Source organism: Urocampus carinirostris, unplaced genomic scaffold (genome assembly GCF_059441175.1).
Source record: "Urocampus carinirostris isolate Australia breed hairy pipefish unplaced genomic scaffold, RoL_Ucar_1.0 HiC_scaffold_21, whole genome shotgun sequence".
In the NCBI taxonomy this organism is placed as follows: domain Eukaryota; kingdom Metazoa; phylum Chordata; class Actinopteri; order Syngnathiformes; family Syngnathidae; genus Urocampus; species Urocampus carinirostris.
Window position 1 is genome coordinate 330,049 of NW_028283128.1, and position 25,451 is coordinate 355,499.

Sequence of the window (25,451 nt, forward strand, 5' to 3'; positions counted from 1 at the left end):
AATTGGCGCGCAATAATTTCCAACGGCTGGATGTATTTCCAATGGTAGCTGCATTGCTAAAAACGCCACCGGAGGGCAGTCATTAAATCGGCGGCCGTTAAATTCCAACGGCTGGATATATTTCCAATGGTAGCTACATTACCAGAAAATACGCCACCGGAGGGCACTCATTAAATCGGCGGCTGTTCATTTCTGACGGCTGGATGTATTTCCAATGAAGCTGTATTGGGGCAAAAATGCTAACGGAGGGCACTCATTAAATCGGTGGCTTATAATTTCCAACGGCTCAATGTATTTCCAATGGTAGCTGCATTGCCACAAAAACGCCAACTGAGGGCACTGATTAAATCGGTGGCCGTTCATTTCGAACGGCTGGATGTATGCTAATGGTAGCTGCATTGCCGCAAAAACGCCACCGGAGGGCACTCATTAAATCGGCGGCCGTTCATTTTGAATGGCTGGATGTCTTTCCAATGGTAGCTGCATTGCCGCAAAAACGCCACCGGAGGGAACTCATTGGTGGCCGTTGTTTGCCCAATTCCGACTCCCGTACAGAATCCCACCTCTCGCGTGAACGCACATTCTGCTCCGCTTCCAACAAAAGCGATCGTATTCTATATAAAACGCTTATTAAAACAATAAAGCGAGCTATTCATAACAATGGGGGTTGTCTAGATAATGCGTTTATTTAAACATTAAAGCGTGATCGTATTCTACAAAATGCGTTTGTTCATGCGGATGAAAAAGTCACCAACGTCAATGGACGCTTCCGACAAATGCAATCGTATTCTATATAATACGCTTTTTAAAAAAATAAAGCGAGCTAATTGTAATAATTGGGAGATCCTAGTCTATATAACGCGTGTATTCAAATAATAAAGTGCGATCGTATTCTACAAAATGCGATTGTTATCGTGGATGAAAAATTCACCAACGTCAATGTACGCTATGATTTCCGCAATCACAACTAATTGTACACAAATAGCATTTATTTGATGTACTATAATAGCCTTATGTAATGTCTTTTTTATTGTGAATGAAACCGTGGTTGCATTGGATCCCGCGGTGTAAACAAATGGTTGTTGTTTTTTTCATTTAAAATTGGACTTCCCTGCCTATACTGTTTGCAAAATAAGACACGCTTTAAACCTTATGTTTTGGGGTTTTGGGATCCAACTACAGAGGAATACCTCCACTTTGCGATGTGTTACTGAATAGGTGTTCGACAGATCTAGTTCGTTTTTATTACTACTATTAATAATAATAATAGTAGTATTATGAGAAACGTCTGAAAGTTTTCAAATTCACTGTGCTGACATATTGATGCCACAGAAGGTTACTCTACAAGTTACAAGTCTGTATCTCCAACAGAGTCTATTTTAGCAAGGTAGTCAGATTTTTGCCTGCCCAAATTCCCCCCGCTAACTCCTGAATAAAAACTCCAAATGACCACAAATTCACTGTGATGACTTATTGATGCCACAGGAGGTTGCTCTTGAAAGTACAAGTCTGTATCTCCAACAGAGTCTATTTTAGCACGGGAGTCAGATTTTGGTGGGTATGATGCCTGCCCATCCCCCCCCCTGCTAACTCCTGAATTAAAACTCCAAATGACCCCAAATTCACTGTGCTGACTTATTGATGCCACAGAAGGTTACTCTAGAAATTACAAGTCTGTATCTCCAACAGAGTCTATTTTAGCAGGGGAGTCAGATTTTGGTAGGTAAGATGCCTGCCCATCCCCCCCCCTGCTAACTCCTGAATTAAAACTCAAAATGACCCCAAATTCACTGTGCTGACTTATTGATGCCACAGAAGGTTACTCTAGAACAGGGGTCGGGAACCTATGGCTGGCGAGCCATATATGGCTCTTTCTATGAGTATCTGTGGCTCAGAGACCAATTTGATTGCATGCAAAATTTCTCCATCTTGTTCAAAACCGGAGTTGTCTATCCTATTCAGGTACACGTAGACCAAATCAAAACTAAATCCGAAGGTAACACTTCACAGTATATATAGGGCACGTTTTTCACTACAATTTACAGTCAAAGTGTCACACAAAAAAAGGGGGAAAAAAAACTCGTTTTGGCTGTACAACGCTAAAGAATCCTTTATTTAAAAGTTCACTATACAATCTGTGTTCAGTGTTCAGATACTTTATGATGAATCCACAGAACTGTAAATACGCCAAAACACCGGAAGAGAACTTAGTCATTTGATTGGGTGAGTGGGAGGGATGGGTGGAGCTATGCAAAAAGTACAAGCATTCCCTCCCATCTCTCGCCAAAGGTAAGCACATAAGGCTCCCTATTCTCAGAATGTTGTGACGTTTTTACAAAATAAATGCTTGCATCTGGTTTTGAAACCAATATGTATGAAAAAAAAAAGGTCAAAAGGAGTTGAACCGATCTTGAGTAATTGCAAGAAAGAGACAAGTTTAAAGTGGTCTGTTTGTTGAATTTGGGACAGGGGCTCTGGCATTATTCTCTTTTCATAATTTTTATCAAATCATCAAAAATAAATGTGCTGAAGACTAAGCTTTTGTCTGGGGCGCCAGTTTAGCAATTTAGTAAATTTGTCTTATAATATATGGTGTGGCTCTTTCCCAAAATAAAATTAATATTTTTTGCTTTTATGGCTCTTTGAGTCAAAAAGGTTCCCGACCCCTGCTCTAGAAGTTACAAGTTTGTATCTCCAACAGAGTCTATTTTAGCAGGGGAGTCAGATTTTTTTGCCTGCCCAAATCCTACCACCAATGCTAACTCCTGACTAAAAACTCCAAATGACCCCAAATTCACTGTGCTTACTTATTTATGCCACAGAAGGTTACTCTTCAAGTCACAAGTCTGTATCTCAAACAGGATCTATTTTAGCAGGGGAGTCAGATTTTGGCAGGTAAAATGCCTGCCCAATTTCTCCCCCCCCATGCTAACTCCTGAATTAAACCTCGGAATGACCCCAAGTGTGGTGTCGTGTAATACACTTCCTTTCCTGCGGTGTCGCTGTATACTAATGTGCAGCCTTGTACTTGTGCTTGAGAACTACCGAGGAAGAAGTTAAGTAGACACTCTATGAATGTACCGTCCGTGCCTGTCCTGAATCTATTACTACAATCCTACTACATAAACAACATATCGGCGACGAAGATGACTTGGATCAGAATCTCACAACCACTTGCTTTGCTTGAAACCCCAGGTGAGCGTACAATGTTGTACATCACGTGGATTTAGATGTTCGAAAATTAGCTGCTAGCATTGACTGCAAACAACATACCGGACAAACGAAAACGTGCACTACTGCTGCACTGTTCAGGCACAGAAGGTCAGAGAATTTTTCTTTCCCTTCCCGACACTGGCACTTCTTACAAATCCGCCTGTGATGCGCCAGAAAACTTTCTTTGTACCGAAGATGAATGTCGTGGCTGAGAGTAGCAAGTTCCGTCAGCGTGCTCAGAGACCGGTGTTGTGCCCTTTTCCGACTCCTATGCAAATTCCTCCCCCCCTCCGATTTTAAATGCAAAAAAACAACAATTTGTTTACACCGCGGGATCCAATGCAACCAGGGTTTCATTCATAATAAAAAAGACATTACATACGGATATTATAGTAAATCAAATAAATATTATTTGTGTACAATTAGTTGTGATTGCGGAAATCATAGCGTACAGTGACGTTGGTGACTTTTCCATCCGCTTTAACAAACGCATTTTGTAAAATACGATCGCGCTTTATTGTTTAAATAAACGTGTTATATAGACTAGGATCTCCCAATTATTATAATTAGCTCGCTTTATTTTTTTTAAAGCGTATTATATAGAATACGATCGCTTTTGTCGGAAGCGTACATTGACGTTGGTGACATTTTCATCCGCGTTAAAAAACGCAATTTGTAGAATAAGATCACGCTTTATTGTTTAAATAAACCCGTTATATAGACTAGGATCTCCCAATTATTATAATTAGCTCGCTTTATTGTTTTAATAAGCGTTTTATATAGAATACGATCAGGGGGGGAGGAATTTGCATAGGAGTCGGAAAAGGGCACAACACCGGGCGAGACGACTGGTCAGTTCATTGCTGCATTGAGGGAATTAATTACAAACTGTGACTTGGCACGTTTGCTGATGATATGATTAGGGATCAATTCATTGATCGAGGATCAGAGAACGCTTGCATTGCAGCAAAAACGCCACCGGAGGGCACTCATTAAATCGGCAGCCATTCATTTCCAACGGCTGGATCTATTTCCAATGGTAGCTGCATAGCAGCATAAACGCCACCGGAGGGATCTCATTAAATCGGTGGCCATTCATTTCAAACGGCTGGATGTATTTCCAATGGTAGCTGGCATGCCGCAAAAACGCCACCAGAAGGCACTCATCAAATTGGGCGCCGTTGATTTCCAGAGGCTCGATGTATTTCGAATGGTAGCTGCATTGCCGCAAAACGCCACCGAAGGGCACTCATTAAATCCGCGGTTGTTCATTTCGAACGGCGGGATGTACTTTCAATGGTAGCTGCATTGTAGCAAAAACGCCACCTGAGGGCACTCATTAAATCAGCGGTTGTTCATTTCCAGCGGCTGGATGTAATTCCAATGGTAGCTGCATTGCCGCAAAAACGCCACCGGAGGGCACTCATTAAATCGGCGGTTGTTCATTTCGAACGGCGGGATGTACTTCCAATGGTAGCTGCATTGCCGCAAAAACGCCACCTGAGGGCACTCATTAAATTGGCGGGCATTTATTTCCAACGGCTGGATGTATTTCCAATGGTAGCTGCATTGCCGCAAAAACGCCACCGGAGGGCAGTCATTAAATCGGAGGCCGTTAATTTCCAACGGCTGGTTGAATTTCCAATTGTAGCTGCATTGCCGCAAAAACACCACCGGAGGGTACTCATTAAATTGGTGGCCGTTCATTTCGAATGGCTGGATGTATTTCCAATGTTAGCTGCATTGCCGCGAAAACGCAACCGGAGGGAGCTCATTAAATAGCGGCCGTTCATTTCCAACGGCTCAATGTATTTTCAATGCTACCTGCATTTCCCCAACAACACCACCGGAGGGCACTCTTTAAGTCAGCTGCCATTCATTTCGAATGGCTGGATCTATTTCCAATGGCAGCTGCATTGCCGCAAAAACGTTACCGGAGGGCACTCATTAAATCGGCGGCCGTTCATTTCGAACGGCTGGATCTATTTCCAATGGTAGTTGCATTGCCGCAAAGACGCCACCGGAGGGCATACATTACATGGGCGGGCGTTCATTTCGAAAGATTGGATGTATTTCCAATGGTAGCTGCATTGCCCCAAAAATGCCACCGGAGGTACCTCATTATAGAGGCGGCCGTTCATTTCGAATCGCTGGATGTATTTCCAATGGTAGCTGTATTGCCAAAAAACGCCACCGGAGGGCACTCATTAAATAGGCGGCCGTTCATTTCGAAAGCCTGGATGTATTTCCAATGGTAGCTGCATTGCCTCAAAAACGTCACCGGAGGGCACTCATTAAATTGGTGGGTGTTCATTTCCAACAGCTCAATGTAGTTCCAAAGGTAGCTGCATTGCTGCAAAAACGCCACCGGGGGGTCTCATTCAATCGGTTGCTGTTAGTTTCCAACGGCTTGATGTATTTCCAATTGTAGCTGCATTGCAACAAAAACGCCACTGGAGGGAACTCATTAAAACGGCAGCTGTTCATTTCCAACGGCTGGATGTATTTCCAATGGTTGCACAGCATTGCCGCAAAAACTCCACCGGAGGGAACACATTAAATAGGCGGGCGTTCATTTCGAATCGCTGCATGCATTTCCAATGGTAGCTGCATTATCGCAAAAACGCCCCCGAAGGGCACTCATTAAATCGGCGGCCGTTCATTTCGAATGGCTGGATGTATTTCCAATGGTAGCTGCATTGCTGCAAAAATGCCACCGGAGGGCACTCATTAAATCGGCTGCCGTTCATTTCCAACGGATGGATGTATTTCCAATGGTAGCTGCATTGCCGCAAAAATGCCCCCGGAGGAAACTGATTAAATTGACGGCCGTTCATTTCGAACGGCTGGATGTATTTCCAATGGTATCTGCATTGCTTCAAAAACGCAAACAGAGGGCACTCATAAAATCGACGGCTGTTTATTTCCAACGGCTGGATGTATTTCCAATGGTCGCTGTATTGCCACAAAACGCCACCGGAGGGCACTCATTAAATCGGCGGTTGTTCATTTCGAACGGCGGGATGTACTTCCAATGGTAGCTGCATTGCCGCAAAAACGCCACCTGAGGGCACTCATTAAATTGGCGGTTGTTCATTTCCAACGGCTGGATGTATTTCCAATGGTAGCTGCATTGCCGCAAAAACACCACCGGGGGCACTAATTAAATCGGCGGCAGTTCATTTTGAATGGCTGGATGTATTTCCAATGGTGGCTGAATTGACGCAAAAACGCCACCTGAGGGCACTCATTAAATCGACGGTTGTTCATTTCCAACGGCTCAATGTGTTTCCAATGGTAGCTGCATTGCCGCAAAAACGCCACCGGAGGGTTATCATTAAATCGGTGGGCATTCATTTCCAAATACTGAATGTATTTCCAATGTTAACTGCATTGCCGCAAAAACGCCACTGAGGGCATTCATTAAATTGGCGGCCGTTCATTTCCAACGGCTCAATGTATTTCCAATGGTAGCTGCATTGGCGCAAAAATGCCACCGGAGGGGACTCATTAAATCGGCAGCCTTTCATTTCCAAAGGTTAGATATATTTTCAATGGTAGCCTCATTGCAACAAAAACGCCACCGGAGGCACTATTAAATCGGCAGCCGTTCATTTCGAACGGCTGGATGTATTTCCAATGGTAGCTGCATTGCCGCAACAACGCCACCGGGGGCACTCATTAAATCGGCGGCAGTTCATTTTGAATAGCTGGATGTATTTCCAATGGTGGCTAAATTGCCACGAAAACGTCACCGGAGGGCACTCGTTAAATCGGCAGCCGTTCATTTCAAACGGCTGAATGTATTTCCAATGGTAGCTGCATTGCCGCAAAAACACCACCAGAGAGCACTCATTAAATCGGTGGGCGTTCATTTCCAACGGCTCAATGAATTTCCAATGGTAACTGCATTGCCACAAAAATGCCACCAGGGGGCACTCATTCAATTGGCTGCCGTTCATTCCGAACGGCTGGAGGTATTTCAGTTGGTAGCTACATTGCCGCAAAAACGCCACCTGAGGGAGCTAATAAGTCGGCAGACGTTCATTTCCTACGGCTCAATGTATTTTCAATGGTAGCTGCATCACCGCAAAAACGCCATCGGAGGGCACTCATTAAATAGGCGGCTGTTCGGTTTCAAACGGCTGGATGTATTTCCAATGGTAGCTGCATTGCTGCAAAAATGCCACCGGAGAGCACTCATTAAATCAGTGGGCGTTCATTTCCAACGGTTCAATGTATTTCCAATGGTAGCTGCATTGCCACAAAAACTTCACCGGGGGGCACTCATTCAATTGGCTGCCGTTCATTTCGAACGGCTGGAGGTATATCAGTTGTTAGCTGCATTGCCGCAAAATGCCACCGGAGGGCACTCTTAAATCGGCGGTTGTTCATTTCGAACGGCGGGATGTACTTCCAATGGTAGCTGCATTGCCGCAAAAACGCCACCTGAGGGCACTCATTAAATTGGCGGTTGTTCATTTCCAACGGCTGGATGTATTTCCAATGGTAGCTGCATTGCCGCAAAAACGCCACCTGAGGGTACTCATTAAATCGACGGTTGTTCATTTCCGACGGCTGGATGTATTTCCAATGGTAGCTGAATTGCCGCAAAAACGCAACCGGAGGGCACTCATTAAATTGGCGGCCGTTCATTTCGAAAGGCTGGATGTATTTCCAATGGTAGCTGCATTGCAGCAAAAACGCAACGGAGGGCATTTATTTAATTGGCTGTCATTGATTTCCAACGGCTCAATGTGTTTCCAATGATAGCTGCATTGCCGCAACAAGGCCACCGGGGGGCACTCATTAAATCGGCGGCCGTTCATTTCCAACGGCTCAATGTATTTCCAATGGTAGCTGCATTGCCGCAAAAACGCCACCTGAGGGCACTCATTAAATTGGCGGTTGTTCATTTCCAACGGCTGGATGTATTTCCAATGGTAGCTGCATTGCCGCAAAAACGCCACCTGAGGGTACTCATTAAATCGACGGTTGTTCAATTCCGACGGCTGGATGTATTTCCAATGGTAGCTGAATTGCCGCAAAAACGCAACCGGAGGGCACTCATTAAATTGGCGGCCGTTCATTCCGAACGGCTGGAGGTATTTCAGTTGGTAGCTGCATTGCCGCATAATGCCACCGGAGGGCACTCATTAAATCGGCGGTTGTTCATTTCGAACGGCGGGATGTACTTCCAACAATAATAATAATAATAATAATTTCCTTGTATTGTCATTCTGTGTAACAATGTACACAGAACGAAATGTCGATTGCACCTGACCCGTTGTAGCGAGCCGATGCAGCCGCAGCCAACAGAGGGCGCCGCCGACCACTTTTTAAGTCTTAGGAATGACTCGGCCGGGGCGCGAACCACCGACCTCCCAGTCTCAAAGCGGGCGCCTTACCATCTAGGCTACTGAGCTGCTATAGCTGCATTGCCGCAAAAACGCCACGGGAGGGCACTCATTAAATCGGCGGGCGTTCATTTCAAGCGGCGGGATGTACTTCCAATGGTAGCTGCATTGCCGCAAAAACGCCACCGGAGGGCACTCATTAAATCGGTGGCCGTTAATTTCCAACGGCTCAATGTATGTCCAATGGTAGCTGCATTGCCGCAAAAACGCAAATTGAGGGCACTCATTAAATTGGTGGCCGTTCATTTCGAATGGCTGGATGTATTTCCATGGTAGCTGCATTGCCGCAAAGACACCACCGAGGGCACTCATTAAATAGGCAGGCGTTCATTTCCAACAATTCAATGTATTTCCAATGGTATCTGCATTGCCGCAAAAACGCCACCGGAGGGAACTCATTAAATCGGCGGCCGGTCATTTCCAACGACTCAATGTATTTCCAACGGTAGCTGCATTGCCGCAAAGACGCCACCTGAGGGCACTCATTAAATCGGTCGCCGTTCTTTTCGAACGGCTCAATGTGTTTCCAAACGTAGCTGCATTGCCGCAAAAACGCCACCTAAGGGCACTCATTAAATCGGCGGTTGTTCATTTCCAACGGCAGGATGTATTTCCAATGGTAGCTGCATTGCCGCAAAAACGCCAATGGAGGGCAGTCATTAAATCGGCAGCCGTTCATTTCCAACGGCTCAATGTATTTCCAATGGTTGCTGCATTGCCCCAAAAACGCCAACTGAGGGAACTCATTAAATCGGCAGACGTTCATTTCGAATGGCTGGATGTATTTCAGATGGTAGCTACATTGCCGCAAAAACGCCACCTGAGGGAGCTCATAAGTCGGCAGACGTTCATTTCCTACGGCTCAATGTATTTTCAATGGTAGCTGCATTGCCTCAAAAACGCCATCGGAGGGCACTCATTAAATAGGCGGCTGTTCGGTTTCAAACGGCTGGATGTATTTCCAATGGTGGCTGCATTGCTGCAAAAATGCCACCGGAGAGCACTCATTAAATCAGTGGGCGTTCATTTCCAACAGTTCAATGTATTTCCAATGGTAGCTGCATTGCCACAAAAACTTCACCGGGGGGCACTCATTCAATTGGCTGCCGTTCATTTCGAACGGCTGGAGGTATATCAGTTGGTAGCTTCATTGCCGCAAAATGCCACCGGAGGGCACTCATTAAATCGGCGGTTGTTCATTTCGAACGGCGGGATGTACTTCCAATGGTAGCTGCATTGCCGCAAAAACGCCACCTGAGGGCACTCATTAAATTGTCGGTTGTTCATTTCCAGCGGCTGGATGTATTTCCAATGGTAGCTGCATTGCCGCAAAAACGCAACGGAGGGCATTTATTTAATTGGCTGTCATTGATTTCCAACGGCTCAATGTGTTTCCAATGATAGCTGCATTGCCGCAACAAGGCCACCGGGGGGCACTCATTAAATCGGCGGCCGTTCATTTCCAACGGCTCAATGTATTTCCAATGGTAGCTGCATTGCCACAAAAACGCCACCGGAGGGCACTTATTAAATCGGCCGCCCTTCATTTCCAAAGGCTCGATATATTTCCAATGGTAGCTGCATTGCAACAAAAACACCACCGGAGGCACTATTAAATCGGCAGCCGTTCATTTCAAACGGCTGGATGTATTTCCAATGGTAGCTGCATTGCCGCAAAAACGCCAATGGAGGGCAGTCATTAAATCGGCAGCCGTTCATTTCCAACGGCTCAATGTATTTCCAATGGTAGCTGCATTGCCCCAAAAACGCCAACTGAGGGAACTCATTAAATCGGCAGACGTTCATTTCGAATGGCTGGATGTATTTCAGATGGTAGCTACATTGCCGCAAAAACGCCACCTGAGGGAGCTCATAAGTCGGCAGACGTTCATTTCCTACGGGTCAATGTATTTTCAATGGTAGCTGCATTGCCTCAAAAACGCCATCGGAGGGCACTCATTAAATAGGCGGCTGTTCGGTTTCAAACGGCTAGATGTATTTCCAATGGTAGCTGCATTGCTGCAAAAATGCCACCGAGAGCACTCATTAAATCAGTGGGCGTTCATTTCCAACGGTTCAATGTATTTCCAATGGTAGCTGCATTGCCACAAAAACTTCACCGGGGGGCACTCATTCAATTGGCTGCCGTTCATTTCGAACGGCTGGAGGTATATCAGTTGGTAGCTGCATTGCCGCAAAATGCCACCGGAGGGCATTTATTTAATTGGCTGTCATTGATTTCCAACGGCTCAATGTGTTTCCAATGATAGCTGCATTGCCGCAACACGGCCACCGGGGGGCACTCATTAAATCGGCGGCCGTTCATTTCCAACGGCTCAATGTATTTCCAATGGTAGCTGCATTGCCACAAAAACGCCACCGGAGGGCACTTATTAAATCGGCCGCCTTTCATTTCCAAAGGCTCGATATATATCCAATGGTAGCTGCATTGCAACAAAAACACCACCGGAGGCACTATTAAATCGGCAGCCGTTCATTTCAAACGGCTGGATGTATTTCCAATGGTAGCTGCATTGCCGCAAAAACGCCACCGGGGGCTCTCATTAAATCGGCGGCAGTTCATTTTCAATGGCTGGATGTGTTTCCAATGGTAGCTGCATTGCCTCAAAAACGCCACCGGAGGGTTCTCATTAAATCGGTGGGCATTCATTTCCAAAAGCTGAATGTATTTCCGATGTTAGCTGCATTGCCGCAAAAACGCCACCGAGGGCATCTATTAAATTGGCGGCCGTTCATTTCCAACGGCTCAATGTATTTCCAATGGTAGCTGCATTGCCGCAAAAATGCCACCGGAGGGCACTGATCAAATCGGCCGCCTTTCATTTCCAAAGGTTAGATATATTTCCAATGGTAGCAGCATTGCCCCAACAACGCCACCGGAGGGCACTCTTTAGGTCAGCGGCTATTCATTTCGAGCGGCTGGATGTATTTCCAATGGTAGCTGCATTGCCGCAAAAACACCACCGGAGATTAATCATTAAATCGGCAGCCGTTCATTTCAAACGGCTGAATGTATTTCAAATGGTAGCTGCATTAGCGCAAAAACGCCACCAGAGAGCACTCATTAAATCGGTGGGCGTTCATTTCCAACGGCTCAATGTATTTCCAATGGTAGCTGCATTGCCACAAAAATGCCACCAGGGGGCTCTCATTCAATTGGCTGCCGTTCATTTCGAACGGCTGGAGGTATTTCAGTTGGTAGCTGCATTGCCGCTTAATGCCACCGGAGGGCATTCATTAAATCGGCGGTTGTTCATTTCGAACAGCGGGATGTACTTCCAATGGTAGCTGCATTGCCGCAAAAACGCCACCGGAGGGCACTCATTAAATCGGCGGGCGTTCATTTCAAGCGGCAGGATGTACTTCCAATGGTAGCTGCATTGCCGCAAAAACTTCACCGGAGGGCACTCATTAAATCGGTGGCCGTTAATTTCCAACGGCTCAATGTATTTCCAATGGTAGCTGCATTGCCGCAAAAACGCAAACTGAGGGCACTCATTAAATTGGCGGCCGTTCATTTCGAATGGCTGGATGTATTTCCAATGGTAGCTGCATTGCCGCAAAGACGCCACCTGAGGGCACTCATTAAATCGGTCGCCATTCTTTTCGAACGGCTCAATGTGTTTCCAATGGTAGCTGCATTGCCGCAACAACCCCACCGGGGGGCACTCATTAAATCGGCGGCCGTTTATTTTGAATGGCTGGATGTATTTCCAATGGTGGCTGAATTGCCGCAAAAACGCCACCAGGGGCACTCATTAAATAGGCAGGCGTTCATTTCCAACAATTCAATGTATTTCCAATGGTATCTGCATTGCCGCAAAAACGCCACCGGAGGGAACTCATTAAATCGGCGGCCGGTCATTTTGAATGGCTGGATGTATTTCAGATGGTAGCTACATTGCCGCAAAAACGCCACCTGAGGGAGCTAATAAGTCGGCAGACGTTCATTTCCTACGGCTCAATGTATTTTCAATGGTAGCTGCATCGCCGCAAAAACGCCATCGGAGGGCACTCATTAAATAGGCGGCTGTTCAGTTTCAAACGGCTGGATGTATTTCCAATGGTAGCTGCATTGCTGCAAAAATGCCACCGGAGAGCACTCATTAAATCAGTGGGCGTTCATTTCCAACGGTTCAATGTAGTTCCAAAGGTAGCTGCATTGCTGCAAAAACGCCACCGGGGGGTCTCATTCAATCGGTTGCTGTTAGTTTCCAACGGCTTGATGTATTTCCAATTGTAGCTGCATTGCAACAAAAACGCCACTGGAGGGAACTCATTAAAACGGCAGCTGTTCATTTCCAACGGCTGGATGTATTTCCAATGGTTGCACAGCATTGCCGCAAAAACTCCACCGGAGGGAACACATTAAATAGGCGGGCGTTCATTTCGAATCGCTGCATGCATTTCCAATGGTAGCTGCATTATCGCAAAAACGCCCCCGAAGGGCACTCATTAAATCGGCGGCCGTTCATTTCGGATGGCTGGATGTATTTCCAATGGTAGCTGCATTGCTGCAAAAATGCCACCGGAGGGCACTCATTAAATCGGCTGCCGTTCATTTCCAACGGATGGATGTATTTCCAATGGTAGCTGCATTGCCGCAAAAATGCCACCGGAGGAAACTGATTAAATTGACGGCCGTTCATTTCGAACGGCTGGATGTATTTCCAATGGTATCTGCATTGCTTCAAAAACGCCAACAGAGGGCACTCATAAAATCGACGGCTGTTTATTTCCAACGGCTGGATGTATTTCCAATGGTCGCTGTATTGCCACAAAACGCCACCGGAGGGCACTCATTAAATCGGCGGTTGTTCATTTCGAACGGCGGGATGTACTTCCAATGGTAGCTGCATTGCCGCAAAAACGCCACCTGAGGGCACTCATTAAATTGGCGGTTGTTCATTTCCAACGGCTGGATGTATTTCCAATGGTAGCTGCATTGCCGCAAAAACACCACCGGGGGCACTAATTAAATCGGCGGCAGTTCATTTTGAATGGCTGGATGTATTTCCAATGGTGGCTGAATTGACGCAAAAACGCCACCTGAGGGCACTCATTAAATCGACGGTTGTTCATTTCCAACGGCTCAATGTGTTTCCAATGGTAGCTGCATTGCCGCAAAAACGCCACCGGAGGGTTATCATTAAATCGGTGGGCATTCATTTCCAAATACTGAATGTATTTCCAATGTTAACTGCATTGCCGCAAAAACGCCACTGAGGGCATTCATTAAATTGGCGGCCGTTCATTTCCAACGGCTCAATGTATTTCCAATGGTAGCTGCATTGGCGCAAAAATGCCACCGGAGGGGACTCATTAAATCGGCAGCCTTTCATTTCCAAAGGTTAGATATATTTTCAATGGTAGCCTCATTGCAACAAAAACGCCACCGGAGGCACTATTAAATCGGCAGCCGTTCATTTCGAACGGCTGGATGTATTTCCAATGGTAGCTGCATTGCCGCAACAACGCCACCGGGGGCACTCATTAAATCGGCGGCAGTTCATTTTGAATAGCTGGATGTATTTCCAATGGTGGCTAAATTGCCACGAAAACGTCACCGGAGGGCACTCGTTAAATCGGCAGCCGTTCATTTCAAACGGCTGAATGTATTTCCAATGGTAGCTGCATTGCCGCAAAAACACCACCAGAGAGCACTCATTAAATCGGTGGGCGTTCATTTCCAACGGCTCAATGAATTTCCAATGGTAACTGCATTGCCACAAAAATGCCACCAGGGGGCACTCATTCAATTGGCTGCCGTTCATTCCGAACGGCTGGAGGTATTTCAGTTGGTAGCTACATTGCCGCAAAAACGCCACCTGAGGGAGCTAATAAGTCGGCAGACGTTCATTTCCTACGGCTCAATGTATTTTCAATGGTAGCTGCATCACCGCAAAAACGCCATCGGAGGGCACTCATTAAATAGGCGGCTGTTCGGTTTCAAACGGCTGGATGTATTTCCAATGGTAGCTGCATTGCTGCAAAAATGCCACCGGAGAGCACTCATTAAATCAGTGGGCGTTCATTTCCAACGGTTCAATGTATTTCCAATGGTAGCTGCATTGCCACAAAAACTTCACCGGGGGGCACTCATTCAATTGGCTGCCGTTCATTTCGAACGGCTGGAGGTATATCAGTTGTTAGCTGCATTGCCGCAAAATGCCACCGGAGGGCACTCTTAAATCGGCGGTTGTTCATTTCGAACGGCGGGATGTACTTCCAATGGTAGCTGCATTGCCGCAAAAACGCCACCTGAGGGCACTCATTAAATTGGCGGTTGTTCATTTCCAACGGCTGGATGTATTTCCAATGGTAGCTGCATTGCCGCAAAAACGCCACCTGAGGGTACTCATTAAATCGACGGTTGTTCATTTCCGACGGCTGGATGTATTTCCAATGGTAGCTGAATTGCCGCAAAAACGCAACCGGAGGGCACTCATTAAATTGGCGGCCGTTCATTTCGAAAGGCTGGATGTATTTCCAATGGTAGCTGCATTGCAGCAAAAACGCAACGGAGGGCATTTATTTAATTGGCTGTCATTGATTTCCAACGGCTCAATGTGTTTCCAATGATAGCTGCATTGCCGCAACAAGGCCACCGGGGGGCACTCATTAAATCGGCGGCCGTTCATTTCCAACGGCTCAATGTATTTCCAATGGTAGCTGCATTGCCGCAAAAACGCCACCTGAGGGCACTCATTAAATTGGCGGTTGTTCATTTCCAACGGCTGGATGTATTTCCAATGGTAGCTGCATTGCCGCAAAAACGCCACCTGAGGGTACTCATTAAATCGACGGTTGTTCAATTCCGACGGCTGGATGTATTTCCAATGGTAGCTGAATTGCCGCAAAAACGCAACCGGAGGGCACTCATTAAATTGGCGGCCGTTCATTCCGAACGGCTGGAGGTATTTCAGTTGGTAGCTGCATTGCCGCATAATGCCACCGGAGGGCACTCATTAAATCGGCGGTTGTTCATTTCGAACGGCGGGATGTACTTCCAACAATAATAATAATAATAATAATAATTTCCTTGTATTGTCATTCTGTGTAACAATGTACACAGAACGAAATGTCGATTGCACCTGACCCGTTGTAGCGAGCCGATGCAGCCGCAGCCAACAGAGGGCGCCGCCGACCACTTTTTAAGTCTTAGGAATGACTCGGCCGGGGCGCGAACCACCGACCTCCCAGTCTCAAAGCGGGCGCCTTACCATCTAGGCTACTGAGCTGCTATAGCTGCATTGCCGCAAAAACGCCACGGGAGGGCACTCATTAAATCGGCGGGCGTTCATTTCAAGCGGCGGGATGTACTTCCAATGGTAGCTGCATTGCCGCAAAAACGCCACCGGAGGGCACTCATTAAATCGGTGGCCGTTAATTTCCAACGGCTCAATGTATGTCCAATGGTAGCTGCATTGCCGCAAAAACGCAAATTGAGGGCACTCATTAAATTGGTGGCCGTTCATTTCGAATGGCTGGATGTATTTCCATGGTAGCTGCATTGCCGCAAAGACACCACCGAGGGCACTCATTAAATAGGCAGGCGTTCATTTCCAACAATTCAATGTATTTCCAATGGTATCTGCATTGCCGCAAAAACGCCACCGGAGGGAACTCATTAAATCGGCGGCCGGTCATTTCCAACGACTCAATGTATTTCCAACGGTAGCTGCATTGCCGCAAAGACGCCACCTGAGGGCACTCATTAAATCGGTCGCCGTTCTTTTCGAACGGCTCAATGTGTTTCCAAACGTAGCTGCATTGCCGCAAAAACGCCACCTAAGGGCACTCATTAAATCGGCGGTTGTTCATTTCCAACGGCAGGATGTATTTCCAATGGTAGCTGCATTGCCGCAAAAACGCCAATGGAGGGCAGTCATTAAATCGGCAGCCGTTCATTTCCAACGGCTCAATGTATTTCCAATGGTTGCTGCATTGCCCCAAAAACGCCAACTGAGGGAACTCATTAAATCGGCAGACGTTCATTTCGAATGGCTGGATGTATTTCAGATGGTAGCTACATTGCCGCAAAAACGCCACCTGAGGGAGCTCATAAGTCGGCAGACGTTCATTTCCTACGGCTCAATGTATTTTCAATGGTAGCTGCATTGCCTCAAAAACGCCATCGGAGGGCACTCATTAAATAGGCGGCTGTTCGGTTTCAAACGGCTGGATGTATTTCCAATGGTAGCTGCATTGCTGCAAAAATGCCACCGGAGAGCACTCATTAAATCAGTGGGCGTTCATTTCCAACAGTTCAATGTATTTCCAATGGTAGCTGCATTGCCACAAAAACTTCACCGGGGGGCACTCATTCAATTGGCTGCCGTTCATTTCGAACGGCTGGAGGTATATCAGTTGGTAGCTTCATTGCCGCAAAATGCCACCGGAGGGCACTCATTAAATCGGCGGTTGTTCATTTCGAACGGCGGGATGTACTTCCAATGGTAGCTGCATTGCCGCAAAAACGCCACCTGAGGGCACTCATTAAATTGTCGGTTGTTCATTTCCAGCGGCTGGATGTATTTCCAATGGTAGCTGCATTGCCGCAAAAACGCAACGGAGGGCATTTATTTAATTGGCTGTCATTGATTTCCAACGGCTCAATGTGTTTCCAATGATAGCTGCATTGCCGCAACAAGGCCACCGGGGGGCACTCATTAAATCGGCGGCCGTTCATTTCCAACGGCTCAATGTATTTCCAATGGTAGCTGCATTGCCACAAAAACGCCACCGGAGGGCACTTATTAAATCGGCCGCCCTTCATTTCCAAAGGCTCGATATATTTCCAATGGTAGCTGCATTGCAACAAAAACACCACCGGAGGCACTATTAAATCGGCAGCCGTTCATTTCAAACGGCTGGATGTATTTCCAATGGTAGCTGCATTGCCGCAAAAACGCCAATGGAGGGCAGTCATTAAATCGGCAGCCGTTCATTTCCAACGGCTCAATGTATTTCCAATGGTAGCTGCATTGCCCCAAAAACGCCAACTGAGGGAACTCATTAAATCGGCAGACGTTCATTTCGAATGGCTGGATGTATTTCAGATGGTAGCTACATTGCCGCAAAAACGCCACCTGAGGGAGCTCATAAGTCGGCAGACGTTCATTTCCTACGGGTCAATGTATTTTCAATGGTAGCTGCATTGCCTCAAAAACGCCATCGGAGGGCACTCATTAAATAGGCGGCTGTTCGGTTTCAAACGGCTAGATGTATTTCCAATGGTAGCTGCATTGCTGCAAAAATGCCACCGAGAGCACTCATTAAATCAGTGGGCGTTCATTTCCAACGGTTCAATGTATTTCCAATGGTAGCTGCATTGCCACAAAAACTTCACCGGGGGGCACTCATTCAATTGGCTGCCGTTCATTTCGAACGGCTGGAGGTATATCAGTTGGTAGCTGCATTGCCGCAAAATGCCACCGGAGGGCATTTATTTAATTGGCTGTCATTGATTTCCAACGGCTCAATGTGTTTCCAATGATAGCTGCATTGCCGCAACACGGCCACCGGGGGGCACTCATTAAATCGGCGGCCGTTCATTTCCAACGGCTCAATGTATTTCCAATGGTAGCTGCATTGCCACAAAAACGCCACCGGAGGGCACTTATTAAATCGGCCGCCTTTCATTTCCAAAGGCTCGATATATATCCAATGGTAGCTGCATTGCAACAAAAACACCACCGGAGGCACTATTAAATCGGCAGCCGTTCATTTCAAACGGCTGGATGTATTTCCAATGGTAGCTGCATTGCCGCAAAAACGCCACCGGGGGCTCTCATTAAATCGGCGGCAGTTCATTTTCAATGGCTGGATGTGTTTCCAATGGTAGCTGCATTGCCTCAAAAACGCCACCGGAGGGTTCTCATTAAATCGGTGGGCATTCATTTCCAAAAGCTGAATGTATTTCCGATGTTAGCTGCATTGCCGCAAAAACGCCACCGAGGGCATCTATTAAATTGGCGGCCGTTCATTTCCAACGGCTCAATGTATTTCCAATGGTAGCTGCATTGCCGCAAAAATGCCACCGGAGGGCACTGATTAAATCGGCCGCCTTTCATTTCCAAAGGTTAGATATATTTCCAATGGTAGCAGCATTGCCCCAACAACGCCACCGGAGGGCACTCTTTAGGTCAGCGGCTATTCATTTCGAGCGGCTGGATGTATTTCCAATGGTAGCTGCATTGCCGCAAAAACACCACCGGAGATTAATCATTAAATCGGCAGCCGTTCATTTCAAACGGCTGAATGTATTTCAAATGGTAGCTGCATTAGCGCAAAAACGCCACCAGAGAGCACTCATTAAATCGGTGGGCGTTCATTTCCAACGGCTCAATGTATTTCCAATGGTAGCTGCATTGCCACAAAAATGCCACCAGGGGGCTCTCATTCAATTGGCTGCCGTTCATTTCGAACGGCTGGAGGTATTTCAGTTGGTAGCTGCATTGCCGCTTAATGCCACCGGAGGGCATTGATTAAATCGGCGGTTGTTCATTTCGAACAGCGGGATGTACTTCCAATGGTAGCTGCATTGCCGCAAAAACGCCACCGGAGGGCACTCATTAAATCGGCGGGCGTTCATTTCAAGCGGCAGGATGTACTTCCAATGGTAGCTGCATTGCCGCAAAAACTTCACCGGAGGGCACTCATTAAATCGGTGGCCGTTAATTTCCAACGGCTCAATGTATTTCCAATGGTAGCTGCATTGCCGCAAAAACGCAAACTGAGGGCACTCATTAAATTGGCGGCCGTTCATTTCGAATGGCTGGATGTATTTCCAATGGTAGCTGCATTGCCGCAAAGACGCCACCTGAGGGCACTCATTAAATCGGTCGCCATTCTTTTCGAACGGCTCAATGTGTTTCCAATGGTAGCTGCATTGCCGCAACAACCCCACCGGGGGGCACTCATTAAATCGGCGGCCGTTTATTTTGAATGGCTGGATGTATTTCCAATGGTGGCTGAATTGCCGCAAAAACGCCACCAGGGGCACTCATTAAATAGGCAGGCGTTCATTTCCAACAATTCAATGTATTTCCAATGGTATCTGCATTGCCGCAAAAACGCCACCGGAGGGAACTCATTAAATCGGCGGCCGGTCATTTTGAATGGCTGGATGTATTTCAGATGGTAGCTACATTGCCGCAAAAACGCCACCTGAGGGAGCTAATAAGTCGGCAGACGTTCATTTCCTACGGCTCAATGTATTTTCAATGGTAGCTGCATCGCCGCAAAAACGCCACCTGAGGGCACTCATTAAATTGGCGGTTGTTCATTTCCAACGGCTGGATGTATTTCCAATGGTAGCTGCATTGCCGCAAAAACGCCACCTGAGGGTACTCATTAAATCGACGGTTGTTCATTTCCGACGGCTGGATGTATTTCCAATGGTAGCTGAATTGCCGCAAAAACGCAACCGGAGGGCACTCATTAAATTGGCGGCCGTTCATTTCGAAAGGCTGGATGTATTTCCAATGGTAGCTGCATTGCAGCAAAAACGCAACGGAGGGCATTTATTTAATTGGCTGTCATTGATTTCCAACGGCTCAATGTGTTTCCAATGATAGCTGCATTGCCGCAACAAGGCCACCGGGGGGCACTCATTAAATCGGCGGCCGTTCATTTCCAACGGCTCAATGTATTTCCAATGGTAGCTGCATTGCCGCAAAAACGCCACCTGAGGGCACTCATTAAATTGGCGGTTGTTCATTTCCAACGGCTGGATGTATTTCCAATGGTAGCTGCATTGCCGCAAAAACGCCACCTGAGGGTACTCATTAAATCGACGGTTGTTCAATTCCGACGGCTGGATGTATTTCCAATGGTAGCTGAATTGCCGCAAAAACGCAACCGGAGGGCACTCATTAAATTGGCGGCCGTTCATTCCGAACGGCTGGAGGTATTTCAGTTGGTAGCTGCATTGCCGCATAATGCCACCGGAGGGCACTCATTAAATCGGCGGTTGTTCATTTCGAACGGCGGGATGTACTTCCAACAATAATAATAATAATAATAATAATTTCCTTGTATTGTCATTCTGTGTAACAATGTACACAGAACGAAATGTCGATTGCACCTGACCCGTTGTAGCGAGCCGATGCAGCCGCAGCCAACAGAGGGCGCCGCCGACCACTTTTTAAGTCTTAGGAATGACTCGGCCGGGGCGCGAACCACCGACCTCCCAGTCTCAAAGCGGGCGCCTTACCATCTAGGCTACTGAGCTGCTATAGCTGCATTGCCGCAAAAACGCCACGGGAGGGCACTCATTAAATCGGCGGGCGTTCATTTCAAGCGGCGGGATGTACTTCCAATGGTAGCTGCATTGCCGCAAAAACGCCACCGGAGGGCACTCATTAAATCGGTGGCCGTTAATTTCCAACGGCTCAATGTATGTCCAATGGTAGCTGCATTGCCGCAAAAACGCAAATTGAGGGCACTCATTAAATTGGTGGCCGTTCATTTCGAATGGCTGGATGTATTTCCATGGTAGCTGCATTGCCGCAAAGACACCACCGAGGGCACTCATTAAATAGGCAGGCGTTCATTTCCAACAATTCAATGTATTTCCAATGGTATCTGCATTGCTGCAAAAACGCCACCGGAGGGAACTCATTAAATCGGCGGCCGGTCATTTCCAACGACTCAATGTATTTCCAACGGTAGCTGCATTGCCGCAAAGACGCCACCTGAGGGCACTCATTAAATCGGTCGCCGTTCTTTTCGAACGGCTCAATGTGTTTCCAAACTTTGCTGCATTGCCGCAAAAACGCCACCTAAGGGCACTCATTAAATCGGCGGTTGTTCATTTCCAACGGCAGGATGTATTTCCAATGGTAGCTGCATTGCCGCAAAAACGCCAATGGGGGCAGTCATTAAATCGGCAGCCGTTCATTTCCAACGGCTCAATGTATTTCCAATGGTTGCTGCATTGCCCCAAAAACGCCAACTGAGGGAACTCATTAAATCGGCAGACGTTCATTTCGAATGGCTGGATGTATTTCAGATGGTAGCTACATTGCCGCAAAAACGCCACCTGAGGGAGCTCATAAGTCGGCAGACGTTCATTTCCTACGGCTCAATGTATTTTCAATGGTAGCTGCATTGCCTCAAAAACGCCATCGGAGGGCACTCATTAAATAGGCGGCTGTTCGGTTTCAAACGGCTGGATGTATTTCCAATGGTAGCTGCATTGCTGCAAAAATGCCACCGGAGAGCACTCATTAAATCAGTGGGCGTTCATTTCCAACAGTTCAATGTATTTCCAATGGTAGCTGCATTGCCACAAAAACTTCACCGGGGGGCACTCATTCAATTGGCTGCCGTTCATTTCGAACGGCTGGAGGTATATCAGTTGGTAGCTTCATTGCCGCAAAATGCCACCGGAGGGCACTCATTAAATCGGCGGTTGTTCATTTCGAACGGCGGGATGTACTTCCAATGGTAGCTGCATTGCCGCAAAAACGCCACCTGAGGGCACTCATTAAATTGTCGGTTGTTCATTTCCAGCGGCTGGATGTATTTCCAATGGTAGCTGCATTGCCGCAAAAACGCAACGGAGGGCATTTATTTAATTGGCTGTCATTGATTTCCAACGGCTCAATGTGTTTCCAATGATAGCTGCATTGCCGCAACAAGGCCACCGGGGGGCACTCATTAAATCGGCGGCCGTTCATTTCCAACGGCTCAATGTATTTCCAATGGTAGCTGCATTGCCACAAAAACGCCACCGGAGGGCACTTATTAAATCGGCCGCCCTTCATTTCCAAAGGCTCGATATATTTCCAATGGTAGCTGCATTGCAACAAAAACACCACCGGAGGCACTATTAAATCGGCAGCCGTTCATTTCAAACGGCTGGATGTATTTCCAATGGTAGCTGCATTGCCGCAAAAACGCCAATGGAGGGCAGTCATTAAATCGGCAGCCGTTCATTTCCAACGGCTCAATGTATTTCCAATGGTAGCTGCATTGCCCCAAAAACGCCAACTGAGGGAACTCATTAAATCGGCAGACGTTCATTTCGAATGGCTGGATGTATTTCAGATGGTAGCTACATTGCCGCAAAAACGCCACCTGAGGGAGCTCATAAGTCGGCAGACGTTCATTTCCTACGGGTCAATGTATTTTCAATGGTAGCTGCATTGCCTCAAAAACGCCATCGGAGGGCACTCATTAAATAGGCGGCTGTTCGGTTTCAAACGGCTAGATGTATTTCCAATGGTAGCTGCATTGCTGCAAAAATGCCACCGAGAGCACTCATTAAATCAGTGGGCGTTCATTTCCAACGGTTCAATGTATTTCCAATGGTAGCTGCATTGCCACAAAAACTTCACCGGGGGGCACTCATTCAATTGGCTGCCGTTCATTTCGAACGGCTGGAGGTATATCAGTTGGTAGCTGCATTGCCGCAAAATGCCACCGGAGGGCATTTATTTAATTGGCTGTCATTGATTTCCAACGGCTCAATGTGTTTCCAATGATAGCTGCATTGCCGCAACACGGCCACCGGGGGGCACTCATTAAATCGGCGGCCGTTCATTTCCAACGGCTCAATGTATTTCCAATGGTAGCTGCATTGCCACAAAAACGCCACCGGAGGGCACTTATTAAATCGGCCGCCTTTCATTTCCAAAGGCTCGATATATATCCAATGGTAGCTGCATTGCAACAAAAACACCACCGGAGGCACTATTAAATCGGCAGCCGTTCATTTCAAACGGCTGGATGTATTTCCAATGGTAGCTGCATTGCCGCAAAAACGCCACCGGGGGCTCTCATTAAATCGGCGGCAGTTCATTTTCAATGGCTGGATGTGTTTCCAATGGTAGCTGCATTGCCTCAAAAACGCCACCGGAGGGTTCTCATTAAATCGGTGGGCATTCATTTCCAAAAGCTGAATGTATTTCCGATGTTAGCTGCATTGCCGCAAAAACGCCACCGAGGGCATCTATTAAATTGGCGGCCGTTCATTTCCAACGGCTCAATGTATTTCCAATGGTAGCTGCATTGCCGCAAAAATGCCACCGGAGGGCACTGATTAAATCGGCCGCCTTTCATTTCCAAAGGTTAGATATATTTCCAATGGTAGCAGCATTGCCCCAACAACGCCACCGGAGGGCACTCTTTAGGTCAGCGGCTATTCATTTCGAGCGGCTGGATGTATTTCCAATGGTAGCTGCATTGCCGCAAAAACACCACCGGAGATTAATCATTAAATCGGCAGCCGTTCATTTCAAACGGCTGAATGTATTTCAAATGGTAGCTGCATTAGCGCAAAAACGCCACCAGAGAGCACTCATTAAATCGGTGGGCGTTCATTTCCAACGGCTCAATGTATTTCCAATGGTAGCTGCATTGCCACAAAAATGCCACCAGGGGGCTCTCATTCAATTGGCTGCCGTTCATTTCGAACGGCTGGAGGTATTTCAGTTGGTAGCTGCATTGCCGCTTAATGCCACCGGAGGGCATTCATTAAATCGGCGGTTGTTCATTTCGAACAGCGGGATGTACTTCCAATGGTAGCTGCATTGCCGCAAAAACGCCACCGGAGGGCACTCATTAAATCGGCGGGCGTTCATTTCAAGCGGCAGGATGTACTTCCAACGGTAGCTGCATTGCCGCAAAAACTTCACCGGAGGGCACTCATTAAATCGGTGGCCGTTAATTTCCAACGGCTCAATGTATTTCCGATGGTAGCTGCATTGCCGCAAAAACGCAAACTGAGGGCACTCATTAAATTGGCGGCCGTTCATTTCGAATGGCTGGATGTATTTCCAATGGTAGCTGCATTGCCGCAAAGACGCCACCTGAGGGCACTCATTAAATCGGTCGCCATTCTTTTCGAACGGCTCAATGTGTTTCCAATGGTAGCTGCATTGCCGCAACAACCCCACCGGGGGGCACTCATTAAATCGGCGGCCGTTTATTTTGAATGGCTGGATGTATTTCCAATGGTGGCTGAATTGCCGCAAAAACGCCACCAGGGGCACTCATTAAATAGGCAGGCGTTCATTTCCAACAATTCAATGTATTTCCAATGGTATCTGCATTGCCGCAAAAACGCCACCGGAGGGAACTCATTAAATCGGCGGCCGGTCATTTTGAATGGCTGGATGTATTTCAGATGGTAGCTACATTGCCGCAAAAACGCCACCTGAGGGAGCTAATAAGTCGGCAGACGTTCATTTCCTACGGCTCAATGTATTTTCAATGGTAGCTGCATCGCCGCAAAAACGCCATCGGAGGGCACTCATTAAATAGGCGGCTGTTCAGTTTCAAACGGCTGGATGTATTTCCAATGGTAGCTGCATTGCTGCAAAAATGCCACCGGAGAGCACTCATTAAATCAGTGGGCGTTCATTTCCAACGGTTCAATGTATTTCCAATGGTAGCTGCATTGCCACAAAAACTTCACCGGGGGGCACTCATTCAATTGGCTGCCGTTCATTTCGAACGGCTGGAGGTATATCAGTTGTTAGCTGCATTGCCGCAAAATGCCACCGGAGGGCACTCTTAAATCGGCGGTTGTTCATTTCGAACGGCGGGATGTACTTCCAATGGTAGCTGCATTGCCGCAAAAACGCCACCTGAGGGCACTCATTAAATTGGCGGTTGTTCATTTCCAACGGCTGGATGTATTTCCAATGGTAGCTGCATTGCCGCAAAAACGCCACCTGAGGGTACTCATTAAATCGACGGTTGTTCATTTCCGACGGCTGGATGTATTTCCAATGGTAGCTGAATTGCCGCAAAAACGCAACCGGAGGGCACTCATTAAATTGGCGG

The 25,451-nt window shown here is 47.2% G+C and overlaps 1 protein-coding gene across 2 annotated transcripts in view; it reads left to right on the forward strand.

Annotated features, from left to right (window-relative positions):
• The first annotated feature begins 3,035 nt into the window (after window positions 1-3,035).
• The window catches only part of LOC148345887 (uncharacterized), an 86,543-nt gene continuing 64,127 nt past the window's right edge, over window positions 3,036-25,451 (forward strand). For both annotated transcript variants that reach the window (XM_088325760.1, XM_088325761.1), the window contains exon 1: window positions 3,036-3,195. In XM_088325760.1, coding sequence (XP_088181886.1) covers window positions 3,072-3,195 — 124 coding nt within the window. In that variant the 5' untranslated portion in view covers window positions 3,036-3,071. The remainder of the gene's footprint in view (window positions 3,196-25,451) is intronic.